We start from the raw sequence: 22,598 nt of genomic DNA, 5'->3' as shown, positions 1-22,598 counted from the left end.
GGTAGCCCAGCTGGCACGCGGTTTCCCCATCGCTTGCCATCTCCTGGTGCCGTTAATCAATTCCTCTCCGGTCTTGGCTGCAGGGAAAGAAAGGTGAGCGCTCCTCGGTGTGTACCGGGTAGCACTCAATGTGAGTCCTGGCTTTATGTGAGATTTGCCCCGTTCGACAGAGAAACTCTCGTGACACGTGTGGTTCACAAAGAAGGTTTACTCATGCGTAACGTAGTAGTCACAAGCAAAGCCAGGACTGGCTTGGTACAATTGCATCACTTGTTATATTCCCCCTTCCCGCACTTTTTCCCGCCCCGCGATCACGTTGCTGCTGCGGATTATTGGCCCCCCCAATAATCCCCCTTGATTGTCCATGATGGCAGGTTCGGTCAGGGTCCATTGTCCTTGATGGGCAGTCCCCCCCGGCTTGGGTTGGTCCCTCCCCGTTACGTGCAAGCCCGCGGGTTCTGTGCTGCGTTACGATCTTGTTTCGCTGCCTGCGGCCCCGTTCATTGTTGGCTCGCGCCGTTATCAGTTTATAGTTAAAAGCTTCCGCTGCGGTTTTCCTGTTTGGCTGGGCGCAGGTGGCCCATTAATTAGCGGCACTTTCAGTTCCTCTTTCCCTCGCTAGCTGCCGCCGGTGGAGTTCGCTGGCTACGAGCTTCCCCGAAGCCCCGTGCTGACCGAACCTGACAATGTTTACATATACACAAAACCAGAATGTCCCATAACTAAAGGGGGAGCTGATATTTCAAATTGAGCTTCAGAGGAAACACTTAAGCATCAGTACAAAACTGGCTTGTGTCAGGGTGAATATAACAGGGCCTTTTGGGGGTGCTTTCTTTGACCCCAGCTTGAATTGTCTGTGGATCCTTAATTATGGGGATATAAAACCTGGGCTGGGTGGAACCAAATGGTACAATCAATGCAACACTAGGTTTTGGGTAGAAACCAAACTTTAGGATTAATTATTAAGATAATTTCTAAGGGAACATGTTTCTCAAAGAAGCCTACATACTTGGCTATTAACTGCTTTTGAGTTCCTATGAATGAAAGAAATTTTGCCCATGAGAAGTCATTAAAAATTACGTTTCATGAGAGATTTATGTTAAAAGACACTCTCACTTGAGTTGTTTCCATTTGCCATTAGTTGGGAAATGATGGGAAGTTTTGAAAATGATAGGAAATGTCTAATCCCCAACTGTTAATCTGGAATCTAAATCCAGTCCAGTCTTTCCCTAGAAAAAGTTGTCCAGCTATTTTAAATTTTAGGTTGTCCCACTGGTATTTCCATGGAATTCAGAGTGAAATTGGGCATTTTAGGAGTCTAAACGCCAAGACAAATTTGTTTCCGGGCACTGTTGTTGTTGCTGCTTGAAAAACCAGATATATGCAGCATCTCTTCAGATTTTGACCGGACATGAGGTTTATAGAAAGCACAGTAAATTATACATTAGATTCTATTTTGATGTAGACAATTCAAACAGATTGATAAATAATGTTCTTCGCTACTTAGAGGGTGATTGCATTCCATCTTGTGCGAACGGGAACGGAGCAGTGCCTTTCCAGTGCTGAAATCTGTCCCCTTGGAGTTCTCTAAGCAGTGATCACACGAGTTTGGCGTTTTGCTCATAATATTTTTATCCTGTTTTTCTAATATAGGGCACTAAGAATGGCTAACAAGATTCATTCACTTACAGTATTTAAAGACAAAGATAATAAACTCCTAGAAATATTAGAAATTTAAGCCAACAAAAACAATGGAGAATAGCCAAGTTTTCACCTTATGCTTACAAAGTATAAGTGCGGGGCACTTTTAAAATGATAAACATGTTCTTTCCTAGTAGCTGGTCAGACGTGTTCGACGGATTAAGCCAAAGGGTTGATGGCTTAAAGATTCCAGTCCCAGTTTTTCCTGGATGCCGTCCCTGCTCCGGTTCTTGTTCCTCGGGGTGGCTTCAGTGAGCGCCTTCCTTTTGACCTCTTCAGTTCATCCTGGACTGCAGCCCAAACACCCCTTCCTAAGGCCCTAAATGCCAGATTGTGGGGAGGCTTGATTTCAGGCTGCTGCCGCCGCTGTCACTACATGCCTATGTGGAGCAAAATGGTGATTCTCCATGATTTGGTTGAGAAGGAGCACGTGACCTTACCGATGACCAGATGTTTGGCTCCACAAATGGTTCTGTGTGAATCTCTATATCTGAAGTTGGGCCGTAGGGACGAAATGGGATACTGCTGGCCTGATCCCCTCCCAGTGGTATCCTTCCCTGAGCGTGATCCGGTCTCCAGGCCGGTGATTAATCTTCCACGCAGCTGACATTGGGGGATTTCAGTCTCCAAGTACTGGTGGTCTGACTGGGAGCGACTCAGGATTTCATGGTTGTACTGAGAACCCTGGGCTCTTCCCAGATGTTTACTGGCCTGACTCATACAGGGGGCCATGCACTACATCTGATTCTTACCTCAGTTGACTTGTGCCTTGAGTGTGAAGTATATTTCCATTAATCCTTTGTCATGGTCAGATCATGTTCTGACCCCACAAAGCTCACAGTGATTTCTGACCACTGCAGAGAGGGGGGCCAATTAAGATAGTAGGATCCAGTTGGTTTTCAGCAGGAACTTGGTGGGATTCCTAATGATCTGGCAGTTTGACTTCTGGAGTCAGCAAAGGCAGGTAATGTCCATAGCAGGTTCTGGGTATGTTATGCATAAGGTTTATTTTGATTTCAGCAAAGCCTTTACATTATTAAATAACCCATAACATTCTAATGCAAAAGCAACTGAGTAGTGGGTTAGATGACCCTCCAATTAAATGAAGACATTGCTTCTCAAGAGGCCACTTTATAAGCACTTGGAGACACCATGTTAGAACTGGTGAATTCTTAGGACCCAGATTCTGCTCTGTTAACTAACATGTGTTTTTTCATCCGTGTTTTTTTGTAGTATCAAACATCCACAAATTAGTTTTTCTTTGGATGTGCCAGTCCACATCTACCCCTGTGATGTATGCTTAGAGCGCCTTTAGACTCCATTCTTCCTTGCTTGTATGTCTGGCACAAAGTGTTGAGTGAGAAGTTCAGAACTGGGTGTGTTTATCTTGATCATATGGTGGTCCCTTCTTCCTCTTCTCTGGGGTAGGTAGCAGCAGGATGACCCTGACTGTGGAGTGGAATTAATGGATGTTTGTTTTAACAGTGGTTCAATTTCAGTAGCTCCTAATGAGGCCTTTGATAACAAGGTTCTCTAATTAACAAGACAGCTTTTCAGTCCTGCCCCATATCCTCTAATTGTTAACACATTTTCTTGAAGCTAGTGTATTTTCTAGTCATGAGGAAAATGGCTGTCTTTCAGGGCTTCCTCCACCGGCCTTTCTGATAGTGATTGCTCCTCCTTTGGGACACAGGCTTCGATCGATGGCCCAGAGCAGATTGAAATGTAAATGAAATTAGGGGTTTTCAGCCCTGATTTTCTGAAACATGAGCTTGTCAGGGGTTGTAGAGAATGGGTTGTCTTCCTTACAGAATGTCCTTCCTTGGTGTTGACGGTGGAAGGAAATGATTGCTGGTTGCCTGCTCCTCGGTATGTAGCTCCTGCCCCTGGGTGCTCACCTGGCGGCTTGAGTTTTGTGGGTGGCAGCAGCAGCAAATGCAGCGGGGGGGGAGGCGGGGGCAGGCAGGCAGGCAGGCAGTAGAGCTTAGTAGCACAGCGATGGTGTTGGCCATCCCAGTTTAAAAGCAGGCGTCATAATCACTACCCGTGTGCAGGTAGAAGCAGTAGGAAACGTGTGTGTGCAAGGAGTGTGATGTGCCTTCCCTATACAGAAGAAAAGTAATTGTTGCAAAGAACACGTCGGAATCATTTGTGTAAAGGGTGGCTGATTATTGTAATAAAATAAATGACCCCCTCCCCCAGGGAAAGACTGTAATTCAGCGATAGAATCCTGCTTTCTATTTGTCAGTATTTTGTGTGTACGTTTTTATGTATTGCCAGGAGGCTGTCAAAAGCTATTTTAACTGCGGTGTGGTATACACATAGTAGAGCTATGCCACGTTAGCCTTGCTCTTTGGGGAAAAACTATATTTCACTCAAACTTGCAAGCAGGCAAGAACTGTGAGCTCAACAAACTTATAAACAATAGGAAACTGTAGACTGAAATATTAAACTCAGTTTGTTGTATACGTAAGCAAGAGAGCATGGGGAAGCAATAATTAACATTACAAGACAGGAAATAAGTTAATTAGCATACCAGGCCCCAGAATGCTGATTGGTATACTAATTTTAGATAATCCTCACTCAAAAAGAAAAAAGACAGTGAAAAAAGTAGTACTTGCCAAATATAGAGAAAATGGTGCTAAGAAAATAGTCAGTTTGGCAGATGGACCAAAAGAAGCTGAATTGCTGATGAAAAAGAACAAACAGGTGCACAGTCAATAACTCCAGAAAAAATGGAAGAAATGGAACCAGGAGCACATCATAACAGAGAAGGAAGATGTTCTGCCTGAGGCTGAACGTGGCTGCTAGAGCTCCGCAAAGGAAGGGCAGAGAGAGCACCCAGTAGTCAACGGTAACATACCTGAAGGTCAGAGCCAGAAGATCCCATGGAGTGAGAGAACATGAAAGTCAAGACATAAATCAGGAACATAAGCTATAAAACAGTTTGAATTCCAAAATAACGTCTCCAAAGAACGAAGATTTATGATGGTTGAATTCCAGTAGTCTGACTAAGTTTTTGGAGATGTATTTTATAGCTGATGTGCCTCTTGCCCCTCTACCATTCCAGCTCGTTGCATTTCAAGTAACTGCAGGAAATTGGTTTCTTCCTTTTCTTTCTCATGCACTACCTCTGGCTGTCAACTTGTGTATGTCTTTGCTCTTATGGACTTGGGGCCATTCCAGATCATTCTTGTCCCAAGTCAGGCAGAGGGCAGCACTCTATTCTGCTCTTTTTTCATAAGATAATGGCTCTTTTTGATCCCCTCCAGACCAGTCTCATCCAGTCAGAATTGGAAGCTTCCTGCCCATTATCGTCAGCTGTTGGAAACAGCAAGGATTCCTGAAGGTCCTTCTTTTCAGTATTTGCCTCATATGTTTGCTGTTAGAATAGGAACTCATAATTAGCTATACAGTGGAGTCCTTGATACTCTCTGAGCTTGGTTGTTGGCTTGCAGATGTTTCGTTACCCAGCTAGGTCACCTCCTCAGTGCTAGAAGGGAGTGGGGTTTGCTCCCTGTTTATATATAGTAGCTTGCCCTGCCAGTGTTGGCGGGGGTGTGGTTTCCCCCTTGGTGGTCCCCTGATTAGGGCATTGTTTTCTGCTTGTTTGTTTGTCTGGTGTTAATCCCTGCTTATCTAGGTGTTGGCTGTGGAGAGGATGCGTTCTGGTCTGTTTCCTTCTTAGCTTTCTTATTGTCTCTTTTGAATGGTGTAAATGTGGTTTATCTCTATGTGTCTATTGATGGCTGATGTGTCTGAGTGCCACACTTCCAGGAATTCCCTAGCGTTTTTGGATTTAGCTTGGTCTAGGATGCTCAGTTTCCCAGTTGAAACTATGATTGAGTCTGACTGTGTGTTGTGAGATTAAGTAGATAGAAGGAAATTAAGTAGATAAAATACAGAAAAAGGACCTGAGAGTCCATGAAGTAGCTTCCTGTCTGCAGGAAAGTTCAATCAAGTTACTAATTTTACTACTAAATGATTGTGAAAGTCAGTAAATGAGGCGCCTGGCTTTATTTGGGGATATTTGCAGAAGTTCCAGGACTCAACAGATTTCAAAGCATTGGCCATGTGCCTCACATAAAAGTTAGCTTATGGCTGTGGCCATTCTTCCCATTATCCACTTAATGAGTTTTTATGCTGTTTGTAAAAGTCTTGGATGAACCATTGACACATCCTAAGGATTCCAGGAAGCTTTCATGAATATTGCATTTCTGCCATTTGAGCTGTTTCATTAAAGCATTGCGAGTGCTGATCAAGAACAGAATTCAGAGGATGTTGTGTTCACTCTTTGGCTCATTTCCTGAGAAATGGCCAGTAGTTCTTCAGTAAGATGTAAGGGTGGAGACCAAACTGAGTGTTTTTCTGTTCTACAGAAAATTCTCCACTAATCTCTTTTACCTCTGTGTCAAGGTTTGCATTTTTGTAGAGGAGATCATTGGGACAGGAGAGAAGCAGGAGATCATTTGACCCATGCCAATGATCTTGAGAAAAGTTTCAAAAAGAAAGCAACATCAGAAAATCTCTCCTTGTGCTGTTTGAAGTACTGTCCTCAAAGTATGTATGTATGTATGTATGTATGTATGTATGTATGTATTTAGACGCCCAACTTGCAGAAACGTGACTCCAGGCAGGATACTCTGATAAAAAGAAAATTACAATACCCCAGTGATGAATTTGGCCCAAATTAACAATAAGAAAACACACAGTTGGAACATACCAACAAATACTCTATCTCCCAGGAGAAGCTCATCTAACCTCCTGGCCTAGGTTCTTGAGAGAACAGGCAAGTCTTCAAAGCCTTCCTGAAGGCTTACAGGGTCAGGTCCAGTCAAATACAATACAGATACAAATACAAAATACTTTAATGACCAAGTATAAAATATATACAAGGAATTTGTCTTTGGTGACGAACAGCAAGATCAACAGTGCGTTTGGATAGCAACAGAAAAATAATAAACAATAACACTACACAGTAAAATAACTTTTTCAAAGGGAGAAGCCACTGTCCAGCACATATCGAGTCATGTAGTGTTTAACAGAGCAATGGCACAAAGGAAAAAACTATTCCGATGTCTAGATGTTTTAACATATGGTGCTCTGTAGCGCTGTGCTGAAGGAAGAAGTTGGAACGGTTTATATCCAGGATGGGAAGAGTCTGCAGATATCCTCTCTGCCCTCCTTTTGACCCTCACAGTATACAGTTCTTCTATAGAAGGCAGGCGGGTTGCAATGATCCTTTCTGCAGACTTAACTATCCATTGGAGTCTGAGTCTGTCCTGCTTGGTTGCGGAATCAAACCAGACAGTTATAGAGAAGCAGATAACAGACTCAATGATTCCCCTGTAAAACTGTACCAAGAGCTCCTGGGATAATTTAAACTTCCTAAATTGCTGCAGGAAGAACATCCTTTGCTGTGCCTTTTTAATGATGGCTGTAATGTTAAGCGTCCATTTCAGGTCTTGGAAAAGTATAGGACCCAGGAACTTGAAAGACTCTCCCACTGATACTAGGCTGTTGAGTATGGTAAGGGGAGGAGTATTAGAAGGATTCTTCTTAAAGTCCACAATCATCTCCATGGTTTTAAGTGTATTCAATTCCAAGTTATTACAACCACACCACAAGACCAGTTGTTGAACCTCCCGTCTATATGCTGACTCATTTCCATTTCAAATTAGACCAATGACAGTTGTATCATCCGCATATTTCAAGATTTTAACAGAAGAGTCTTTTGAAATGCAGTCATTGGTATAAAGGGAGAAAAGCAGCGGGGAAAGCACGGTTCCCCGAGGGGCACCTGTACTGATTAACCAGGTACTGGATGTAGTTGTGCCTAACCTCACGTGTTGTTTCCTACGTGTTAGAAAACTGATTATCCACCTACAGGTATGGTCAGGCACAGTAAGCTATTGTAAAGAATTTCTGGTATAATAGTATTAAATGCTGAGCTGAAGTCCACAAAAAGAACTCGTGCGTAAGACCCCGGAAATTCAAGGTGTTGCAGAATATAGTGCGAGGCCATATTAACAGCATCCTCCACTGACCTGTTTCCACGATAAGCAAACTGCAGTGGGTCTAACAGGGGATCCGTGATGGCTTTCAAGTGAGCCAACACTAACCTCTCAAAGGTCTTCATGACCACAGATGTCAGTGCAACAGGTCTGTAGTCATTCAGCTCACTAATGGGGGATTTCTTAGGAACTGGGATGATTGTAGAGCTCTTAAAACAAGAAGGGGGCCAGTTGTTCCACACAAGCTTTCAGACACGAGGTGGCCACACCGTCTGGACCTGGAGCTTTTCCAATCTTTTGCTTTTGAAACAGACCTCGCATGTCTTTTTCTAGGATCACCAGAGGTAAGGGACCCGGGGGGTTGGGGACAGGTGTAGAGAAGTTTAATGCTGATCATGCATCTGAGATACAGTTGGCAGCAGCAGATAACAGTTGTTCCTTCTCAAACCTGCAATAAAACCTGTTGAGATCGTCTGCCAATTGATGACTCTCTTCAATCAGGAGAGGTGGGTTGTTATAGCCGATGATGTTCTTCAGGCTTTTCCACACAGTCCAGTCGCAGGATCATTTGCTGAAAACTGACTTTTCAGCTTTACTGAGTAGTTTCTCTTTGCCGCCTTAATCTCTCTTGTGAGTACATTTCTAGTCCGATTATACATAATCCTGTCCCCATTCCTATGGGCCTCCTCCTTGTCACGACACAGCTGTTTAAGCTTTGCTGGGAACCATGGCTTCTTGTTATTATGTATACATATGTTTTTGGTGGGCACACACATGCCCTCACAGAAGCTAATGTATGATGTCACAGCATCGGTGTACTCATCCAGATCTGCAGAGGCAGCTTCAAAAACATTCCAGACTCTAAGCAGGCCTGTAGATTTCACTTAGCATTATCAGACCATATCTTCACTGGTTTGATCACAGGCTTTGCAGTTTTAAGTCTCTGGCTGTAGGTGGGAATGAGATGAATCATGCAATGATCAGATAATCCAATTGCTGCACGTGATATAGAACGGTAGGCTCCTTTTAATGTGGTGTAGCAATGGTCCAATATATTCTTGCCCCTGGTAGGACAACTAACATGTTGTATATATCTGGGCAGCAGAGTAAGTAAGTAAGTAAGATTAGTGCTGTTAAAGTCTCCTAAAACAATAAGAGTCCGGATATTTCTGTTCTATACCAACTATCTAGTCTGTTAAAGTCTGTATTGTGCTATTTGGAGAAGCAGGAGGTATATAAACTCCAACCAAGATGAATGAAGAAAATTCCCGTGGAGCATAATATGGCTTGCAGTTAATAGCTAAAGTCTCTAAATACATACCGCAAAATCTTGGGTGGGATGGAGATTATTCCCAGTGCAGGCACCATAACCGAAAAGTCAGAAAGCTAATTTGCCAAATATGAGTTATGCGTCTCTGCAGGGGGGCAGAAAGAAGATGCGGATGGAGCCTTTTTTGGATCTGGTGGCTATAGACCTTGGAGCCCTCTGAGCTTTTCCCAGCTGGTTCTTCCTATTCTGGCCAGGGAAAGGACAACGTCCGCTGGCTATAAGCCACAGGCCAGGAAGATGCTTTGGTCACAAGTGAAGGAACTTGGCAAGTTCTGTTCTGCCTGGATATGAGCAATAACCAACTTGTTAGAATGGCCCACAACATCGAGAGTTGCAGGTGAGGCCTCCTCCAAGGGCACCGGGGGCTTTGCAAGCTCTTTGCTTAAAGATCTGGAAGCTGCTCCCTTCGTGAAACATGGCAAGTAATGCGACAGTGAAATGCGCGAATTACGTAAGTACATTATCTTAACTGCAGAAGCCAAGGGGGGAAAAGCCCTGCATGTATCCTGATTTTTTTTTTTTTTATGAGTTGTAGAAGAAACAGGAACTGCTTCTTGTGCAAACATGTAATCAGGCAATGAAAAATTTGCTTGCCAGGATTATATCCCTGGAGTTCATTAGAAGATAATTGGAGACTGATCTGGAAGATTCGTTCAGGGGATGAAAGGACAAGTTCTCTCTCTCGTTCTTTGAAAACAAAGATCTGAATTCACCCCACATCTAACTCATAGCCACATTGCAGTTTTCACAACTATGTGAAAATTAGATTTATTCCTCCATTCACTGTGCAATATAGATGTAAAGAGATGAAAAGCCATCAAACTGCTGTGTCTTTTTAGATTCCATCCATTTGTCTAATTTTATTAAAGTGCCCTAGACAATAGCCCTCACCATATCTTTATTTCTACATTTATTAAAAAAAGAACCCCTTTTGTTCATCTCTAAAAACAATCACAAAGCAGTACATTGCACATTAGGTTGTACGAAGGGCTTTTGTCTGCCCTGGATTTTCTGCTTGTCCTGTTGCGCAGAGACCTCTAACCTGTAAGAACACTTGCAATTAAGCTATAAATTATAAGAATCCTTGCCACTGGTTATTCAAGTAAGAGAGGCTGTGCCATTTTGTGTCCCAGGTTTATTTTTCCCATGCAAGTTGATTCATCTACAATATTCACATTTTCCATCATTTCTCATTCTTGTGAAAAAAAACACCCTAATGCTGAGTGATTGTTTCATTCCTGCTTCTTGTTCATTTAGCAGTTAGTCTTTACATGTTGCGATCCAGTGAGTATTTGTTAGAAAAAGTAATGCTTGTCAGTGAATTTGAAGTCAAGACAGAGTAGACATGAGCACCGTCAACTCCTTCTCATTAAGCAGAATGAAGCATTCACCTTTGGGGGAGGTGTTCATGTGACCTCCTGCTGCCCTCAAGTGCAGTGCCAGATGAGGCCCCATGATGAGTGTTGAAGGAAGAGTCAATGGCTCATCCTGTTGTGTTCTTCATGAAGAAATGGGATTGTCATCTTCATTTCTAGAAGCAAAATGTCTCTGGGCTAGTTCTGAGCAAGAGTGACATCAGTGGCCTCTCTTTGTGTATCTCTTGAAACCCATAAATGCATCACACATTTTGCTATTGGTGTACAGAACTAGGGACCAACATTTGATGGACCTGTGCTGGAGGGTATAACGCCCTGAAAGATTTTTCTTCCAGTGCTGAATGCAAGGCTTGTCCAAACGTGTTCTGAATTTCAGGAGTTTTCGTTTTTTCAGGGTGTTGGATCAGAATTGTATAGCCCTTTCCTGGATTATTCGGTCCTTCTGTAGTCTCCTTTCACTGGAATAGAATAAAGAATTGTGGTTTTTTTCTCCTCCTTTTGAAATTGCTCTCTTTATTGTCCTTGCTGGCTTTTGGAGATGAGAAGGTATTATGTCTATTTAGAATAAAGCACTAATTTTACCTGGCAAAGAGAAGAAAGTTTCATTCATCCAAAACATTGTAAGCAGTAAGGATAATTAAAAGTTTTTTTTTTCCCTCCAAGGCTTCATTAGCATTAAAATAGACTTCAAAGGCTTGAATTCCAGAAGAGCAGTTGTGCCGCATTTCATAGTTGCAAGTCCGGCTAAGCTTTGTGGCCCTTTTAGAAGCAAACTGGCATATTGTGGCCCAGAACTTCACACAGAGGATGTGAAGATGGCCAGATCCAGAAGCACTAGGCTGTATGGGATTTTGCAGGCCAGATAGTTATTACCCCAGTGGTGCTATCTGGAGGACCCAAAACTTCTGGGAGCAGCTTCTCTTTGCTCTGTATGTATTTTCCAATCAAGATATTCCTATTTGTTCAAGGGTCTCTCCAAATATCACACCACAAACCTGCAGGTTGAACCCTTTACCTAAGTCTCTCTTGTTTTTGCCAGTGCCTTCTTTTGGCTGCTCCATCTGATGAATAATGATCGATACTACTCTAAAAGAAATCCTAAATTCTCCTTCCCTGTAACCACCTGCTGAGTCCATCAGGGACAGAAAGGGACACCTGGGAGTTGCAAAACTGGGACCTTAAGTGTTCACCAAAAAATTATTAGAAATTGGGAGCGAAGTAAGAAAGGAAGCTGAGGGATTCTGTGCTGTTGCACCCTCTGCAAATGAGAATGGTTATACCTTTGGGAACCACTCCTGGATTGAAAGCTTCTAGCTGAACTTGTTCACAGAATAATAGATTGACTGGCCTTTGTGTAGATTTTGCTGCAAAAATCAGAAGTCTCCTTTTCTCAAGATTTCATTCCATGGACCCGAAGAAGTGGACTGAGAGCCACCAGTGTTTAGGCAATAATTTATGAGTCTTCAAGGTGCCATATGACTGGTTTGGTTTGGTTTTTATTGCAAAAATACCAACGTGGCTGCTCCCTTTTTCAGGTTTTCTAGACGAGGATGAGCTGCCAATGGAGGCTGTGGACTCTCCTCCTTTCACAGAATCCCCCAAGATCCTTCTCTGGAATCTGGTCATCTTCGCTTGTCCTTAACAGCGCTGACTCTGGTTCTGGCTTTATGTAGACATATTCTTTCCTCTTTCTCCTTTTCCCCCTTTCCTCTGTCGCTCTTTACCAGAGGAAAAATAGGTATTCCCTTCTTTTTTCCATAGGAATGTAATCAGCCTCGCCCAGTTTATTATTCCTTTCGCACTTGCTTTCTGTGTTCTCTCTGGATTCTGTCTGGATGGTTTTCCTTGGCAGTTGCCTCTCCCTCCTTGTAATTTTCCCTAAAGCTTCATAATTAATCACTAATGATTTATGTGTAGTGAGCAGCAGTGAGAGTTCAGGTAATCATGTTCCTTGAGGCAAGACAAGGCACGTGGAGGAGCAAAGTGGCTCCTAACTCCACATCCAAAGAAGCAAGTCATCCAATTCAGTTGCGGTCCAATTTCTGAGGCAGGTTTCTTGGTCGTCCCAAAAATACCTGCAGCTGGAATGTAGCAGTAAATATAGTGCTGAATCTTGAAAGACTTGGTTGCATTGAGATGAATTCTTTAGTTTTTAAAGTGGGTATTAGATTGCCCATAATTTGCCTCCTTTCTATGGATTTCAACAGAGCAATACAGGTAGTCCTCGATTTACAACCATTTGTTTAGCAACTGTTCAAAGTTACAACAGTACGGAAAAAATTGGCTTATGACTGGTCCTTGCACTTTCGACTGTCACAGCATCCCCGTGGTGACATGATCAAAATCTGGGTGCTTGGCAACCGGCGTGTATTCATGATGGTTGCAGCATCCCGGTGTCACGTGATCACCATTTGCAACCTTCCCAGCTGGCTTCCAACAATGAAATCAATGGGAGTTAATGTGCTTTGCTTAATGACCACAGTGATTTGTTTAATGACTACCGCAAAAAATGTAAAATCGGATGCGGTCACATGATGCCTTGCTTAATCTTTCTACAAGTTATGAGTTATTAAAACTATTGGATTGTTGGATGGCAAGAATGTCAGTTATCAAAGGCAGCTTTAGGGAACGAGTTGGTTAGGGAACACTTGGTTATCTTAACTAAGTTGAAGTCTCCAGATCCCTGCTCCAATCAGAAGATTGGAGAAGGACAAATATTGTTTCTATCTTTAAAACGTTTGTGTGTTTTTCAAGATAGATTCAGTAGCAAATGTTGCAGGATAAAATCAAGATTCAGAAGGAACTTGACAAGCTGAAACAATGGGCAGAAACAAAAGAGCTGAACTTCAGCAGGACAATACTTAGCCCTTATTTTGGCTAGGAAAGATCACAGGATCAAAGGATGTAGGAGACCATACTAGACATCAGTACACGTGAAAAGGATCAGGATTTCTTAGTCTGTCACAAGCTAACATGAGCCAACTGTGAGATGCAGCTGCAGGAAAACCAAATGCAGTCCTAGGCTGTATCAACAGAAATGTAGCATCAGGAGTTGTAATAGTTCCTCTCTATGTTGGGTTGATCATACCTAGAACATTACATCCAGTTCTGGGCACATTTTGGGAAGGACATTGACAAACTGGAGCATGTCCAGAGAAGAGCAGCCGTGGTGATAAGAGGCCTGGAAGGAAAAGCTAATGAGGAACAGTTGTCAACATTGGGTATGTCCAGTGTGGAAAGAGAAGATTGCAGGGAAGCCATGATAGCCATCCTGAAGATGGGGCAGAATCACTCAAAGTTGTGCCAGTAGACAGGACAAGAAATAAGGGATTTAAATTGCAAGGAAGTAGATTTTGGCTGGACATCAGGAAGAATTTCTAAGCATAAGAGTGTTTCGACACTGCCTCTGGAAGTGTGCGATCCTCTTTTACTGGAGGTTACGCAGAGGCTGGAGAGGATGCAGTAGCAGTGGATTCCTGTGCTGGGCTAGGTGATCTCCAAGATCCTTTCCAACCCTTGCTTGTATGATTTATTCATTTGTCAAATCTGTAAAGCTATCCAACTCCAGAATGACTCGGGGTGATATACTATATTTAAAACAAACAGTCAAACAAATCATAATCAACAAAAAATTGATTTCATTTATTTTGATTCAAGGAGGTTGTCGGTCCAGGATTGAGATGTACAGCTATGTAGCATACTGATGATATCTGGCTGACAATTTCCATATTAAAAGTGCTTTAATACAGAGAATAAAGGAGGCTGCAGAGAAGCTGAATGAACTTGCAGCTGTCTTTACTGCAGAAGATGTAGGACAAAAATCTGGGCCGTGCTGAAGATAGAGCAGTTAGACTTTTCCCCTGCTCCACATTCTCAAAGCAGACTAAAAAGGTTAGTGTTGTTTGCAGAGGCATCGCTCCAAGACGTTCTCTGTCTGACAGCCCTCAGGAACACTGTCCTTGCTGTGCTCTGAATCTTGAGCCTTTGCCTCCATCTCTTCCAATCAGTTTGTTTCCTGGTTTTGAAGATTTCTGTTTAAAAAACAGCTTTCTGTGGTGTGAGAATCAAAATTCCCACCTTGCTAGCTTTAGACTTTACACTATGAAATAGGAGTAAAAGTACCTAATGCACAGTTCTGGATCTTGCTGATACCTTGGAAATAAATGCTCTATTTCGCTTGGTCCAGGTAAGCTCCATCCAAGGTTTCTTAAAGAACTCAGGTGTAAAATTGTGTATTTTCTGACAAAAATATATGGATCTCTAAGACAGGGCTGGAAAGCAGTAAACGTGAAGTCAACTTTAAAAAATGGTGTTACAGATAGTTTAACATCTCTTCTGCTTAATTTGGTGCTAATGTTTCCAAAGATACAGTGATGAAGGCTGTGGAAAGAAGAACCCTCGTGAAGCACTCGCGGTTTCTGTCAAGTGCAATCCTATTCCACTAAACTGCTGGAATGTCAAAACATCCCATGGCTTCAGCTGACCTAAAAATATCGCATTTCCTTTGCTTTCCGAATGGCTTTTTCTAGGCTATAAAACCCTAACCCTTTGGATTTGTCTCCAGAAAGGGCTTCAGGCTGTGTGGGAGCACAGGCCTTGCACCCCTCTGCAGCCACCCGCTCTCCTGGGACTGCATGGCAGTGCAGCCGCTGCCCCGCGCCGGAGGGCTTTGAGGCGCTGCAGCCATGCTCCTCTGTGCTCTGAAATCAGAGGCTTTTTGGCACCAGAGAACCACTTCTAGAACAGAAAGTCTCCTGGTGGGGAGATGCTCTGGGATCTCCCAAGATCTGCCTTGAGCTTCTTTGCAAATGATTTGGAGCTAACCGTGAATTGTTGCACTTGCCAACAGCATGAAATTCTGCCAGTCAGAACAAAAAGTAAAGGGTCTCTCTAGATTGAAGGAAGGCCATTAAAGGGGCAGATAGTGTTCGCTAGAAACAAGTGTTTGTCTACAGGGACAAGAAATGCTAATTGTCTATATGCTGTCGCTGAGAGGACTGAGGCTGGAAGTAGTAACCAGGAAAGGGGTTGGCAGGAAGCTCTACCTGGGTGAAAGTATCTTTGCCTCAGATGCAGGGAGTGACTAGCTGGTGAAGGGAGTTGAAGCTCACAAAAGCTGATGCCTCTTTTTTTTAAAAAAAAAGGTTAATGGGAAGAAAAGCAACCAGACTCCTGATTTTTTTCTCCCTCCTTCTCCTGTAATGCTAGTTCCCCAGAATAGAAGAGGATAAATTGCTAACATCAGCCATTTCTTGTCATCACCACAAGTCATGGCCAAGCTCCGTAACTTCCAAAGGCCCAGTGCCGGCACGTTGGCAGTTCTGCCCTGGGCCTTCTGGATCAGTGCACAAGTACTGTGGGGTGCTGGGAGGCAGGAGGTGAGGCGGGCCAAGACCCCCCTCGGGTAGGAACAGAATCGCTGCTTCAAGCACCACCCGGCGAGATCCACCCTGGAGTGGCACTTGCCACCTTGGAAGGGCATTGCCCCGTCCGCACATTTGAGCCCCGGGTGCAGGGAGACATTAACGTGGCTCGCAATTGGGAACCCCCAGTAACGACACCACGAGATCATCTGGGGCCTCGGCTTATGTGGCCAACTGCCCTAGGCATTCACTTGGAAGAACGCGGCGGTTTCAAACATCTGCAGGATACCGGGTGGTTTCCCCCCAGCTCAGCTAAAAATAACAACCGAGATTTATATGGGTGCATGAATAAGGAGCAGGGAGTGCTGCTGGTTGGTTGGTTGGTTTATACTGCTTTTCATCCGAGTATTTTCAGAGTGGCTTTCATGCCCTCGATGGAAAAAAGATAGTTCACGACCCTGGGCTTCATCAAATATAAAAGAACCAAGTTTGGTAGTGATTACGGTTATGTATTTTCTGTAACGTTACTTGAACTTCAGCATATCTTGCTCCTAAGACAGCCGGGAAACCGCAGCTGGAACAGGATGCAGCCTCGGGAATTCTTGTTCAAGCTAGTTGGAGGAGATTAAACTAATTCTTTCCTGGGACCCAATTTAATAATTATTTCCTTTAATAAAAAGGAAATTATTAAGGGATATGGGGAGGAATAATATTAACTTAATTTACATAGAAACTGAAATGAGAGCCAGCGTGAGGAGGTGGTGAAGGTACTAGACTAGGAGTGGGGAGACCGTGAGTGCCAATCCGGCCTTGGGCACGGAAGCCAGTTGGGCGACTGCGGGCCAGACCCTCCCTGATGAGTTTCAGTGAAGACGACAGCCACGAATAGTGTGATTGAAGCTCTGCCCATGAACTTCGGTCCTACCGTCATGGCCAACATCTTCACCTCTTTGATCACAACTTGTAGATGCCCCTGTCATATCAGTAGCTTCGCTGTAAGAACCAGGTGAGCACAGTGTGAAACCAAGTAGACTTGCAACCATGTGGGACAAATGCCAAGAGAACCATCAATCACAATTAAACAAATCGAAGTTGTTGAGGTTGAGGGCCTTCTTTTTGTCCTGACGTCCCCCCACTTCCCATTTTGGGGAGTGCAGCAGGGTCTGCTGGGGATTCTGCCCCACCTCAAGAAGTGACAGTAAGATGGACCAGGAGGTTCCCTTTCTCTGTGGGGGCCCCAGCTCTAGAATATGCCAACACTAGTGTGTGCTTGGGCACTCCCTTCGGGCAGCTGATAAGGCTTCTTTTCTTAACAGGCTTTTGATGCAAACTTTAGTTGCACGTTTTAATAAATTCACTGATTTTTTGCTACTTTGATGGGGTTTATGGTGTGTCATTACTTTTGTACACAGTCCCGAGTCTTACAAGAGGACCATGTAAAAATGCAGTACGGAAATATCCAAATGCAATTGGAGACATTGACCTGCTGAAGCTTGCATGCCCCTGTTTTAAGTTCGCCTTTGAAAACCCAGTTTTCTGAGTCCCATTAGGGCGGGGCTTGAGAAGACCTGCCTTGGAAGAGAGCTTTCAACATGAGTTTGTCTTCTTTAGCTTTTCAGTGAAAATTTTTATGGCAGTATTTTGATCCTTCTGCTCGCAATTTTACGTCTTAGACTTGCTTTGTGTTATTTGTAATTTATTCTGATGGGCCTATTGTGATTGTGCTGTTTAAACTGGGGAATAGGCATTAGATGGGTGATGAATGGCTTATGGGGAAGTTGCTTGAGAAGGGTGCTGCTGGGCGCACGTGTGGCCCCCCGCCGTTTGCCGAACCGCCTGGCCAGCTCTTCCCTTGGGTTTCTCCTGCTCCGAGACTCACCTGAAGGCCTTTCCGTTTGTCTTCCAGGGCAAGGTAGCTCAGACTGCCTGTATGTCTGCCTGCAAGCACCTGTCCACCTCCCTGATGCAGCAGCTCTTGGAAGCCGAAGTCAGACAGCTGTCCCTGGGAGCTTTGCAGCAGTTCAGCCTGGACGTAGCAGAATGTGAACGTAAGGCTGCCTCTTGCTCGGGGTCTGAAACCTGGGTCAAAGGGGGCGGGTAGCAGAAAGCCGTGGATCCTCCCCCCGCTTCCCCTAGTGATGAGCTTTGTTTCCCCCCCTGGGGGGGTAGCTTCTGCCTTGCCTCTTGAACCCATCAGGTTCTCCACATCCTCCTTTGCTCCCAAGCTGGACCCTGCCTGGCCCTGCCGGATGTCCAAAGGCCCAACTTGGCAGGAGGTGCCTCCTCGCGGCATAACTTCTTATCCTGGCCCTGGAGGGACCTCTCTGGGTCTGGTGGGAGCTGGTGCTTAACGCATCACATAAAGTCAAGGGGATCCCCCACCTTTTAAAGTAACAGCATGAAGAGGGTTCAGTGCTCATTCTGACGTTAGCTGGTCTCAGTTGGTATTGTAAGCTGCCTCAATCACTCAAGAAGCACAAAGGGGGGCAAACATCCACAATACAGGAAGAATAAGTTTCCCTCCATCTGGCTGCTGTTTCTCCATGGCGCTAAGCAGGCAGATGGTAGCTTTCCTCGAGAGGGGCTGCAGGATGGGGGGGAGGGAAGGTTTAATCCCTACTCAGGGGTGTCTGTAGGTTGGGGGCAAAAAACTCAAGACGGTATCTGTGATGTACATTATAAGGCAGAGCTTTAGTTGCAGCACCATCTTGACGTTTTTGACCCCCGTGCCCCTCCTCAGTACGTGTCCATGTCTCAGTAAAAAGCTGGTCCCCTGCAGTCTCCTCTTTTGAAAGAAGGCAGCAAGCTCAGTTTTGGCCTGTAAAACAGAACCTCTGCGGCGGCGGGGGGGGCGGGGGTGTAGAAGAACCCAGGTTCATTGCAAACCAGGAGATTTCAGAGGCGCTTTGAACAACCGGTGCTTGGCATGACTTAGAGGCGTGCGGTGTCTGAGGTTTATCTCAGGCTGATCTTTGTGCGCTGGGGGCAGCTGAAGCCCCCTCCACGCCAGGCCCGAAATGCCACCTGGGCAGGTTAATGGCAGAGGGATGCTCCTGCTCCCACCTTCCCATCTGTCACTGCTGGGCCCTCAGAGAGCCACCAAACCCTTTACTGGTTCCCACTGTCCATGCCCCAAACCTTGTTTGTCTGGGGAGTCCTGCTGACAGCATGACTAATAAGGAGAGCTTTTCCAAGGAGAGCGCTGAGAAGCCTTAAAGCGAGGCCGGAGATGTGGCCGAAGAGTTTAATCGTCCTGGCTGGTCATTTCCCACTTGCTGCTCGGGTTGAAGATGAGAGAGGGAGGACCGACGCGGGGAGAATGACCTTGATCCTAACTGGCGAGGCGGACATGGATGGAGCTGATTTATTTAGCTGATCGATATAGCCGCCCATCTCGCATAGGTGACTCTAGGCAGCTTACAATAAAAATAGGCAAGATAGACAAAGTACAAGATGTAAAAATAAAAACATGTAGCCACCAAGCGTCATAAGGCAACCATCAGCAGAGCCAGGAGACGGGCTCCGTCACACACCTGGGCCCCCGGCCTGGGCAGAAAACCAGGTTTTCAGGGCCTTGCGGAAGGCCAGCCGGGTTGGGGCTGGTCTGATCTCCGAGGGAATGATATTCCAAAGGGTGGGAGTCATGGCAGAAAAGGCTCTCCTGGCCCTTGCCGCTCCTTAGCTGATGGCACCCAGAGCATGCTGGACTGGCTAGGACAGGTACAAGCTGTGTATTTAATAATAAATGTGCTAATAAATAAACGGTTAAGGAGGCAGGACTTTCTAAAGGATGCAGCAATGTCTCCAGTTGAAGCCATTCGAGTCCCTGCAGTTTTCTTAGCAAGGTTTTCAGAAGGGGCCTCCTTTCTTTGGCTGAGAGAGAGGGGCTGGCCCAAGGTCCCCAGCTGGCGCTGTGCCTTAGGTGGGACTGGAACTCAGGGTCTCCTAGTTTCTAGCCTGGTGCCTTAACCACTAGACCAAACTGGCTCTCAAAATATACAATATAAATAGAACTATAAGAATTATAAAAAAAAAAAAGAATAAAGATGGTGAATCTGGCCAACACGTGCAAACATATCTGACAGGGGTCTTAACCACCCTAATGCAAAGCATGGGAGACAGCTGGGTGTTCAAAGACTTTCAGAACATCATTAGGCTGGGAGCCCCATGGATCTCAGGGAGAACCTCATTACAGAGGGCAGGCATTGTGACAAAAGGCACAGTACCTGGGTCCCAATCAATTAAATTGCTTAATTGAAGGGAGCGTGCCAACCCTGTTTGACTCATACTGGCTGGGCAGACACCATGGGAGATGGGCGGTCCGTCAGATACTTGGGCCTTGTAGTGGCCGCATTCTGGACCAGTTGTAGCTTCTGGACAGTGAGGTGACCAAGGCTTGAATGACTGTGAGCAGGGCCTCCCAATCTAGGAATGGGCACAATTGGTAGACAAGATGGATTTGTGCGAAGGCCCTCCTAGCCATGGAGGAGCCTCACATTACACACTAGTCCCCTGTCCACAATTAAAGATGGAGCCTTAAAACCCACAGCTACTTGGTCAAGCTAGGGTTAAGTTGAAGTTGGTTCTTCTCCATCTGTGCCCCTACAGCCTCCAGACACCTTGACGGTCAGGAGTAGAGAGGTGTAGCTAAGTATCATCAGCATTCTGACGGTACTTAACCTCGTGCCGAATGATGACTTATCCAGGTTTTTCTACTTCATATAAATGTTAAATGGTTTTAGTGTACAGTGCCCAGAGTTGCTTCATGTGAGATGAGCGGCCATATAAATTTTACAAAATAAAATAAAACAAGTAAGTAGGAGCAGAGAGAGCACAGAGCCCTGAGGAAACCTGTAAAGCAGGGGGCTAGGGCAAGACCTCTCCCCCCCCACACTACCAATTCCAGCTATAACTGGCCCAAGAGGAAGGAGAAGAGCTACCGCAGCACCGTGTTCCTCCACTCCCACACCTGAAGCTGGTCCAGAAGGATACCACGTTTGATAGTACTGATGGCTGCTAAGAGATCAAGGAGGGCCAGAATGGATGTACTGTCCCCTTCCCAAGCCTGCCAGAGGTCATTAACAAATGTGACCAGTGCTGTCACCGGACTATGTCCAAGTTTGAACCCCAGATGAAAAGGGTCCAGGTAATCTGCTTCAGGGGCCAGACCGCTAGCATCACCCTCTCCTCAACGCCCTACACACACTACAGCACACTCCTCAAACCTTCTGCTCTCATCTCTGTAGCCAGACATCTCAAGCACACCTTCAGTCCTTGCCAAAGCTAGGGCAATCCAGGCATCACCACTGTCCTCTGGCACCTGGGAGGAGAGTAGACACTTGCTGCCCAACTGACCGTGTCCTTTCAGTACCATCCACCCAAACCTTTTCTCTCCAGTGTTCACAAGCATGTTTTCTTCTACCAACCAGTTCTTCAGATTATGTAAGATGGAGCTCCTGAAAGACGGAACACACAGCACACACTCCTGTCCTTTTGAGTCTCACCATCACATACAGGGGACCAGAGGGCCACCCCTCAGCGTGGCAAGTTTTGGATAGCCACAGGACGCAGGCTGGTCCTCCAGTAGACCCACTGAGGTTGTACATCTCTGGATTGTCATTTCTGCCACCTTTCACTTAGAAGAACAGTCCTAGCTGGACACACAGTCACTGCCGCCACCTCATTGGGTTCACTTCCAGCTCAGTCACCACTGCAGTGTCACTGGATCTTCAACAGCTCCAACCCAGTGCTGCCGCCACCACCGAGTCACCAAGCAATCCAGTTGGCTACCCAGCCCCGTTCAGCCCCTGGTTGACTCAGCCACTGAACAGCCCTTCTCGGTCAGCCAGGAGGCCGCCCATTGCTGTCTCCCACAGCCATCGTGAACCGCTGTTGTGCTGTCCAAGGACTCTCCGCTGCTGCTGCTGCTGCTGCCTCAAACTTCACAGCCTCTGCGAACCATCACGGCATACTTTACCAACAATTCCCATGGCCCGTCACTAACACACATCCAGCCTTGGCGCCTCTACAAAAGTAAAAGTGATATTTGAAGAGTAATAGCGTTGGCCTTGATGTATTCCTGAATGCCAGTTTTTTTCCATTATGAAAGAACATGATTTAGACACCTCATTAAAAAAGCGAAATACTGGAAACTACATGAGCAATTAAGAAAAGGCTCTATTGTCAAAAAGGCTTCTGTTCGTAAGATCAAGTATTTGAATTCCATTTCAGTTAACTTTTGCAGAGATTCTGAGATTTGAAGCCTTAAGCTCACTTAGACCTCCATCTTTATGACTTTATACTTCTGATTTTGTAACTGAAATATGTTGATTAGCGTATATAATCTTTTAAGGGTGTGGAAGCATACTTTGTTGTGTTTCTTCTGTCTTGACATGGTCTGCGGACTAATCCAGAACATTCTTTCCCAGTTTGGAGTGAAATCAGTGCTCCCTCTAGGAGTTGGAGGAGGAGGATGCATTACAGACTTCCTGTCTCTGAAACACTCCAGTTTAGCTGTGGTGGATGGTCCTTATGGGAACATCCGAGACCTCCCTGGACTAGCTTGTTGTAGGCAATAGCTCCTTCCGCTCTTTCCCCAGCATCTCTACAGAACTACCTGGTGTTTTTACGGGGTGCAAGATTTCTGTTTGCCCTTAACAGCAAATAATGCTGGTGCTTCATGCCTTGATTATGTCTGTGAAGAGGGATCGGCAGCTTGCAGCCCTTCACACCCATTTTTTCCCCTAAAATATTGACACCAAAATTGTCACCAAAATGACAATTTTCAGTAATATCCTATTTTCTTTCCTTTTTA

At 45.1% G+C, this 22,598-nt stretch overlaps 1 protein-coding gene across 5 annotated transcripts in view; it reads left to right on the top strand.

Moving 5' to 3' along the window:
• EXOC6B (exocyst complex component 6B) overlaps window positions 1-22,598 on the top strand; it is a 245,396-nt gene that overhangs the window by 160,062 nt on the left and 62,736 nt on the right. For all 5 annotated transcript variants that reach the window (XR_015793513.1, XM_088128712.1, XM_088128714.1 and 2 more), the window contains one exon: window positions 17,691-17,832. Coding sequence is in view for 4 of the 5 variants with exons in the window: in XM_088128712.1 (XP_087984838.1) it covers window positions 17,691-17,832 (142 nt within the window). In the remaining variant the exon portion in view is untranslated. The remainder of the gene's footprint in view (window positions 1-17,690; window positions 17,833-22,598) is intronic.

Source organism: Python bivittatus, unplaced genomic scaffold (genome assembly GCF_059951505.1).
Source record: "Python bivittatus isolate LINGU-HERP-01145 unplaced genomic scaffold, Pbiv_v1 ctg000740_np1212, whole genome shotgun sequence".
NCBI classification, from domain to species: domain Eukaryota; kingdom Metazoa; phylum Chordata; class Lepidosauria; order Squamata; family Pythonidae; genus Python; species Python bivittatus.
The sequence above is the reverse complement of the archived record's forward strand: the minus strand, read 5'-3'. Positions and strand labels throughout refer to the sequence as shown.